This window comes from Priapulus caudatus, unplaced genomic scaffold (genome assembly GCF_000485595.1).
Source record: "Priapulus caudatus unplaced genomic scaffold, Priapulus_caudatus-5.0.1 Scaffold1396, whole genome shotgun sequence".
Lineage (NCBI taxonomy): Eukaryota > Metazoa > Priapulida > Priapulimorpha > Priapulimorphida > Priapulidae > Priapulus > Priapulus caudatus.
This window is the reverse complement of record NW_014578457.1, coordinates 46,487-55,168: the sequence shown is the minus strand read 5'-3', so window position 1 is coordinate 55,168 and position 8,682 is coordinate 46,487. Positions and strand designations below refer to the sequence as shown.

Here is an 8,682-nt window from a genome sequence, read left to right as displayed (position 1 = left end):
GCGTATGTGCTTGTGTGAGTGTGTGCGTGCTTGCGTGTAGGCGTGCGTGCGTGCATGCGTGTGCGTGCGTGCGTGTGTGCAGCGATGACAACTACAGTACTCACCACACTCACCTCTGGGACAGCTCCTCACCATGCAGCCTCCGTACACCTGCAAGTGTGTGCGTGCGTGCGTGTGAGTGCCTGTGCGTGTCCGTGCGTGCGTGTGCGTGCGCTTGCGTGCGTGCGTGCGTGTGAGTGCCTGCACGTGTGTGTGCTTGTGTGTGCCTGTGCGTGCGTGTGCGTATGTGTGCGTGTGAGTGCCTGCGCGTACGTGCGTGCGTGTGAGTGCCTGCACGTATGTATGCTTGTGTGTGTCTGCGCGTGCGTGTGCATGCATGCGTACATGCACGTGTGCCCGCATGTGTACATGCGTGTGTGCCTGCAGGTGTACACGCTTGTGTGCCCGCATGCGTACATGCGCGTGCGTGCGCAGCGACGACCACCACAGTAACCCCACTCACCCCTTTGCCAGCTCCTCGGCCCCGAACCCTGCGCTCACCACAAACATGCCGAGGCAGTCGCTGATGCCCGACTCCTCGGGAGCCACAAAGTCCGACAGACACAGGTAGGGATCCTCCGGAGCATCGTTCTCCGCCTGACGACAGCAACAACCGATATCACACGATCAGTACACCGCATAACGACAGAACGCCGTCGAGCCACAGACAACACAAAACTTGTATGAGAATATTTTTAACGAATATATTGGTAGTTCTTATACAGTACACAATCTATTATCGGAATCCCTTGGGGACCAGATTTTCGGATTTCGGAATGGTAGTATAGAGTAATTATTAACGCGTGCATCGCCACCTGCCATCAGATGAAACAGCATGCAATGACAGAGAACGACTCGCGACCGACAGTAAGTATTAACGCGTGCAGCTGCGCCACCTGTTGTCGGATGCCGTGCAGCGTGCAGAGCGGGTCGCCGCGCGGCCACGCGTCATCGCCGTAGAGACGGATGTCGTCGCCGACGGCGCTCGCCGGGAAGAAGCCGACGGCGGCGGAGGCTGTGATCAGGTTGCCGTCGATGATCGCGCGCAGCATCACCTGCGCCTCGTCGTAGACCTTCCTCGCTTCCGCACCTATACGACGCAAGAGACGGAGAGTGAGAGAGTGGGAGAGGGGGAGAGGGGAGAGAGTGAGAGAAAGGGAGAGAGAGAGAGGGTAACGCAGTAACACAAGTAAGGAGCTGGTATATATGAACTAAGAGAACAGCAAATTTAACAGTGTGTGGAAGCAATATTGTTATTTATTAAAATCAACGAACGCATCACAGAATGTTGGATGGGCGCTTCACCTATATCTGGCAGGCGGCGTTGCTGACCCAACGCATAAGGCGAGGTGTGCGTGTGAATGTCTATTATCTTCATCATCATTGTCGTCATTTAATATCATGATCGTCACCGTCATCAACATCTCATCATCACCGTCATCAGCATCTCCATAATCAACATCACCATCATCATCATCATCATCATCACCACCCCCACCACCATCATTACCGTCATCACCATCATTATCATTATCATCATCATAATCATCATTATTGTTATTATCATCATCATCAGTATCACCATCATCATCATCATCGTCATCGTCGTCATCACTGTCATCATCATCATCATCATCGTCGTCATCATTATCACCATCATCGTTAAAAACATAAGCAGTAACTACAGCAACAACAACCTCAACAAAAACAACAGCAACAACAACAACACGAACAGCGTTGACAACAGCACATTGACAACTACACTCCAAAAAAACAACAGTTGTACATTTATTTTTCACGTGTGAATTACTCGACAAAACGACGAGAGGCACACGCGTACATAACGCCACCTACCGGCAGAGCAGTGTGAGACTGACTCCGCAAGTTGCTACTGGCATCACGAACGTCCTTGTTGGCACAGCCACGAGAACTTTAGCGGGTTAGTCTAAGCTTGGTGCTCGAATGAATCATGATCATCCATTTTTTCATCAACTTCCCAATTTCCGATTTCCTTATCTCCTTCCTCTCTCCATTCTCCTTCCCTCCTACCTCTCCTCGACTATCAGAGAGAGGGGAGAGAGAGAGAGAGAGAGAGAGAGAGAGAGAGAGAGAGAGAGAGACAGTTATCGAGAAAGTAGAAAGCGTGGATCACTGATCATGCTCCCACTATCCCTAACGCGGCGCTCACTTTCACACAGCAGCCATACCGACGGGGTAGTTTCCAAAATATAACATTTTCAAAAAATACAAGCCGTCGAAATCGCTGCTAGATGGCGCTAGCACAGGTAACCGAACTCACAATTGTTGCCACGTCACCGTAGCGGCGACCCCAAAAATCTACTACGGTGAAAGACGAGCGAAACAGAACAGAGCAGAGCAAGCTAATTTGCCAGCTCACGAGTTTGTGCATAAGACTAGGAATGTGGAGCGGCGGGAGCGCAAACACAAAGTGCGCGCACCGCCGCACTGACATCGGTCGCCGCAGCAAAAAGCAACACGACGCCACAAACAACATCCTGCAAATCACGGCACAGGCTTCGGCCATCGTCAAACGAAAAATCGCGCGATCAAAAACAAGTTGAAGCAAAATCGAAAAACAAACGTAATCACAAATGTTAAAGTGCCTGTGCATGCACCGATCGTGTACTCGCCATTGCGTTAGATCGATGAGTCCGTATCCACCGTATCGACCGTTAGTGGTCGATCACTAATGCAGTTGCAAGCAAACAAACAAGCAAACGTCTCTGCACGCTTCAGAAGACAATAAATCTCGCGAATCATCCGTCGTCACACTAGGCGGAGCCACTGGCGTCTCGTCGACCGGAGAGCGTGGCCGTGCGTGAGCGGCCAGCATGGTTACCATGGCGACAGTCAGTGGTCGTATGCCAGGTGGACTTGCAGCCACTTCTCAGTGGTGGACACTGACTGACCCTTCCTGGCTGAGTAGTCTTCGACCTATAAGAACAAGAGAGAACGTGACACTAGGAGGTGTGACCTAAGAAAATGCGATCACAGTAATGTTCGCAGCTTGAAAGTTGTAGTTGACATTCTGGAATCCATACTGGATTTCTTGCGCAGTGACTATGGATTATAAAAATTACGGACAAAAAATAAAAATTGACACGATAAACATAAGAAAATGGAAATAACTTTGGTAAATTATTTCATAACTTTGGTATCATAATAATTAAACACTCATGTTACCTACTTACTGCACAGCTATGGCACATTATTATGATATATACATGTGACAATAAGTAAGACACTTTTACTATGAAACAACTATTTAAAACTAGCATAAGGAAAATTGAAAATTGAGAAGAAATTGAGCGATCAACTATTGAACTATGGGAATATTAAGCTGTAGAATACCGTAACGACAGCAAAACATACAATTTATTTGTAACTGACAATTACAGTTGACAACATCAGTGCTGCCACTCAGGATATTACAAAAAAAGTATCAAATCTGTCCAGAAAAAAATTTCAAAATTGCCCCAAAAAAAAGTATAAAAAAAGTATAAATTTGTATCAACCTACCACGATTTGTTACCTTATACCTTATTATCGAATACATTATAGCCTATGTGTAGCATGTAAACAAGCTTCAGGAATGATGTGTGCAATGTCATGAGGAGTTGTCTCATGAACTCTCAGTTTGCAATATTTCAATGCAGTTTCCCTTGGCCAGAAAGGTTACGCCACTAAGGCCGCCTTACAAGGCGGTAAATTTTTGTGTGGTGTGTTTGTGTGTTGCGAGGTCCTATAGCACAGTGAGCAGTGCATGTGCTTGGCCAGCTAGGGGGGTCTGAGGACATGCTCCCCGGAATTTTTTTTTTTAAAAATGGTGCAATTTGGTGCATTCTAAGCTATTCTGGACACATTGTACGAGACTCTTGAATCTCTTTTTCAAGTTATCAAAAGTTTCGTCAGAGAAGCGGTGTTTTGGACAAATTTTTGTGTGGCGGCTGAGAATTTGAGCGAGGCGGCCCGCCTCGCTCGTGTCAATGCAGGGGAAACACTGCAATGGTCTGTCATTTGGTCACTGACAGCAGAGAGATGAGAACAAAAACATTCCACTGAACAAAGCACACATCACTCCTGCAACAAGACTAGCAAAGCACATCTTTAATCTCATCAAATACAGTGTACCTAAATGTAAGTCCGAAGAGTTTTGACCATCTTTAGCAAAAAAAAGTATTTAAAAGTATTTATGCATGAAAAAAGTATGAAAAAAGTATAAAAAGTATATTTTCTTAAAAAAAAGTATAATACTTTAAAAAAGTATAAAGTGGCAGCACTGCAACATTCACGTGGACGTTCTTGTCCTAGGTAGCGCTAGCCTGCAGATGAGATTACTCCTTCATTATGACGAATCACAGATTTCACGTTGATGGCTTCCTTCATTATCGACATTCCCCAGCATAGCACATCTCCCGCCCCCTGCAGCACGCATGCTGCGTAACTCAGGAGACCGTCACCGGGCAGACGCCCGCATCGCGTCGCCATGGCGACAAGGTGCTCGCTAACCGCTCACAGACAAACTAACGTAATTCCCCAGCGAGACAAACCCATGCGGCTCCCCGTCGCGACACACTATCGCCACCTGGCGGACCCACTATCGCCACCTGGCGGACCCACTATCGCCACCTGGCGGACCCACTATCGCCACCTGGCGGACCCACTATCGGCACCTGGCGGACCCACAACCCTAGTGGCTACACTATTCCCGAGTGTCATTTAGTGGGTCGTTTACCCCCCCCCCCCCGAGGTCTCAAACCTTCGCTCAGTTCCAACGTCCCACCACCAGAGCGCGCTGGCGGAGCTCGCAAGTTCACTCGCAGGCGCCGCATACCTGGTCGCGCGCGATCTTGCCCGTCGCAAAGTAGGTCGCGCGCGGGTGCGCGAAGTAGAGTCCGCAGACGGAGGCGGCCGGCCACATGGCGAGCGACTCCGTCAGCTCGACGCTGGTGCTGTCCGCCGCCCCTAGGAGGCGCCACATGGCGAGCTTCTCCGTGTGGTCGGGCTGGCTCGGGTATCCCGGCGCGGGACGGATGCCCTAAACAACAACAATACGTCGTCAGACCTCGTCACTTGCACCTCACTCAATAGCAAGCTGAACATTATCTCTACAATATAGACCTGTAGGATACATATATAGCGTAGTATATCTATAAATATATCTATACAATATATGTAGTCGCTGGATCGTTACTGCTGCCAGACGGTTGTGCGCGTATAGCAATGTGCTAAGTGCGCCGTGAAAAGAGTGCACAATTAAAGTGTAATTATGTGTAAAACCAGAGAAATAAAATAGAAGAAAGGTGTGTACTTACAACTGCCACTTCACTGCGTATTGTTTAAACTCACACAGTCAAATACAAATCACAGAGGGTAGTTCAAAATAACAGGGTGCGCGCAACACAGTGAATTTGAAAAGAAACGAGAGTGAGAAAGCGAGAGAGAGCCTCGTGTCTCCCGTGCGGGCTGTCTTAACCCCCCCCCCCTTGCAAGATGAGCCGCGATGCTATTACCAAATAGGCTTCCACCAATCACTGCTGGCTACAGGGAAGGCATAGGGTCTGTGATTAGTGCCTATGGTCAGTCCTAGGGTGATGACGGAAATGGATGTCCAATGGCGAGTCAGGAGTGGAGATGTTTTATGCCCCATAGGCCACGTAGGTGGCCTACGTAGGTATGACGTAGGGCTGATGGCGCATTGCGGCAATTTAGCAATAGAGGCAATATAGAAATAGCAGTATAATGTTTTCAGATGGGTAATGTGTGGATTTAAGATGCTGCCGCACGAAAAATAACCAGCGCTAATGTGGCAGTAATGTGGTTATAGTGTCCGGTTTGCAATAGAGCTATAGCGTAAACTACATGTGGCTAGTATGCGGCGTGAAACTAAACCTTGTGAAAACTGACAGTGTGTGTGCGGTTGCACCGATTGTCTATCAGCAGCTGTTTTATGTGTCCAGTAGTCCGGAGAGAAATTGTTGCTAGCTGGTGTGGTGAAAAATTTGTGTGAGCTGGTATTAATAGCTTCCGCTGAATGACATTAGCATTGCAACAATATGCATAGTATAGATATGTATACATCCCATACCATCTCACCTCTCTTAATAACAACCTAAACATATCTCTACAATATAGATGTGTACGTAGTATATCTATAAATATATATATATATATATATATATATATATATATGCAGGAGTTAATAATGACAAATTTGTCATTATTAACTCCTGATATATGCGATATGCATGGTATAAATATGTTTATGTAACTATACAACATAAACCGATTCCTGAGAAGAGTGAAGATGTATGACCTTTACTCACTAACGTCGTATGACCTTTTCTCCAGATAAAAATAGCTGATGTCAAAATATAGAAATTATAGAAATTATAGAAATTATTAACGCGCGTGATACATTTTTTTTACATTCACGAGAGAAAAAACGATCAGAATATGTGCACTCGTCAGCAGCGCCACCTAATAAGACATAGCTAGCGCCACCTAATAAGACATAGCTAGCGCCACCTAAGACATCACTAGCGCCACCTGCTGTGTGTACCTTGTAGCTAATCTGATGCAGCTGTGAGGCGTTGAGGTGCTCTGCACTGGCGTAACCCCACAGGTCCTGTCTCACCGCTCATGCAGCTCCTCAGCAAATGCCTGCAAGGGACAGCACCCGGTAAAAAAGGACTAGTATAACAACATGACAGCAGCAGTAACAGCAGTAACAGCAGCAATAGTAATTACAGCAACACTCTCGTAGCAGCAGCAGTGACAGCAGTAACAGAAGTAGCAGCAGCAACAGTAACAGCAGCATAGTAATAACTGCATCAGTCATAGTAGCAGCAGCAGCAGTGACAGCAGTAACAGAAGTAGCAGCAGCACAGAAGCAATGGTAACAGCAGCAATAGTAATAACTGCATCCGTCATAGTAGCAGCAGCAGCAACAGAACTAACAGAATGGAACAGACAGAAGAGATCAGTACAGACGTAGCAGAAGTAGTAGCAGAAGCAGTAGTCATCATTGCAATCATGATTACAGCCCCAACACCTGCGCTCTTCAATCGACTCGCACTGCGCCGCGCCGCGCATGCTTACCTCAGCTAGCGATCAGCGAGGCCTTCACCATGATCGAGCTGTAATCGTCAAGCTTCGCTTCATACCTGCAAACACCCGACAACCAAATCAAGCAAATTCAGCAGTGCAAAGCACACAGTTTATAGACCATAGTATGTAGTATATACTATAAGGTATAAAGTATATTGTGTATAGTATATGTACTTTATATATAATAATATATATATATTATATATATATATATATAATATATATATGTGTCAGAGTGGAATAACTACGAAATATCACGTATATATAACTACATATTAGTTTTGAAGCTTTCTTTGGGTGATGGTTTCGAGTTTCCTCACATGCAGAGTGTGTGTGCTCAGGAGTGCATTCGTGCATGTGTGCGTGAGTCAGTGAGTGCATGAACGTGCATGTATTGCGTGCGTATGTGCTGTGTGTGAGTGTGTGCGTGCTTGCGTGTAGGGCGTGCGTGCGTGCCATGCGTTGCGTGCGTTGCGTGTGTGCAGCGATGACAACTACAGTACCACACACTCACCTCTGGACAGCTCCTCACCATGCAGCCTCCGTACACCTGCAAGTGTGGTGCGTGCGTGCGTGTGAGTGCTGTGCGTGTCCGTGCGTGCGTGTGCGTGCGCTGCGTGCGTGCGTGCGTGTGAGTGCCTGCACGTGTGTGTGCTTGTGTGTGCCTGTGCGTGCGTGTGCGTATGTGTGCGTGTGAGTGCTGCGCGTACGGGCGTGCGTGTGGAGTGCCTGCACGTATGTATGCTTGTTGTGTCTGCGGTGCGTGTGCATGCATGCGTACATGCACGTGTGGCCGCATGTGTACATGCGTGTGTGCCTGCAGGTGTACACGCTTGTGTGCCCGCAGCGTACATGCGCGTGCGTGCGCAGCGACGCCACCACAGTAACCCCACTCACCCCTTTGCCAGCTCCTCGGCCCCGAACCCTGCGCTCACCACAAACATGCCGAGGCATGTCGCTTTGATGCCCGACTCCTCGGGAGCCACAAAGTCCGACAGACACAGGTAGGGATCTCCGGAGCATCGTTCTCCGCCTGACGACAGCAACAACCGATATACCACAATCAGTACACCGCCATAACGACAGAACGCCGTCGAGCCACAGACAACACAAAACTGTGTATGAGATATTTTTAACGAATAATTGTAGTTCTTATACAGTACACAATCTATTATCGGAATCCCTTGGGGACCAGATTTTCGGATTTCGTGAATAGTAGTAGAGTAATTATTAACGCGTGCATCGCCACCTGCCATTCAGATGAAACAGCATGCAATGACAGAGAACGACTCGCGACCGACAGTAAGTATAAACGCGTGCAGCTGCGCCACCTGTTGTCGGATGCCGTGCAGCGTGCAGAGCGGGTCGCCGCGCGGCCACGCGTCATCGCCGTAGAGACGGATGTCGTCGCCGACGGCGGCTCGCCGGGAAGAGCCGACGGCGGCGGAGGCTGTGATCAGGTTGCCGTCGATGATCGCGCGCAGCATCACCTGCCGCCTGTCGATTAGGACC

The 8,682-nt window shown here is 48.2% G+C and overlaps 1 protein-coding gene across 1 annotated transcript in view; it reads right to left on the bottom strand.

Annotated features, from left to right (window-relative positions):
- Positions 1-1,696: 1,696 nt before the first annotated feature.
- LOC106816497 (methionine synthase-like) overlaps positions 1,697-8,682 on the bottom strand; it is a 40,818-nt gene continuing 33,832 nt past the window's right edge. Inside the window, 7 exon segments of the mRNA XM_014821121.1 lie at positions 1,697-2,994; positions 4,895-5,098; positions 6,623-6,699; positions 6,702-6,723; positions 7,169-7,226; positions 8,068-8,203; positions 8,468-8,667. Of these exon segments, the coding sequence (XP_014676607.1) occupies positions 2,911-2,994; positions 4,895-5,098; positions 6,623-6,699; positions 6,702-6,723; positions 7,169-7,226; positions 8,068-8,203; positions 8,468-8,667 (781 nt within the window). The 3' untranslated portion in view covers positions 1,697-2,910.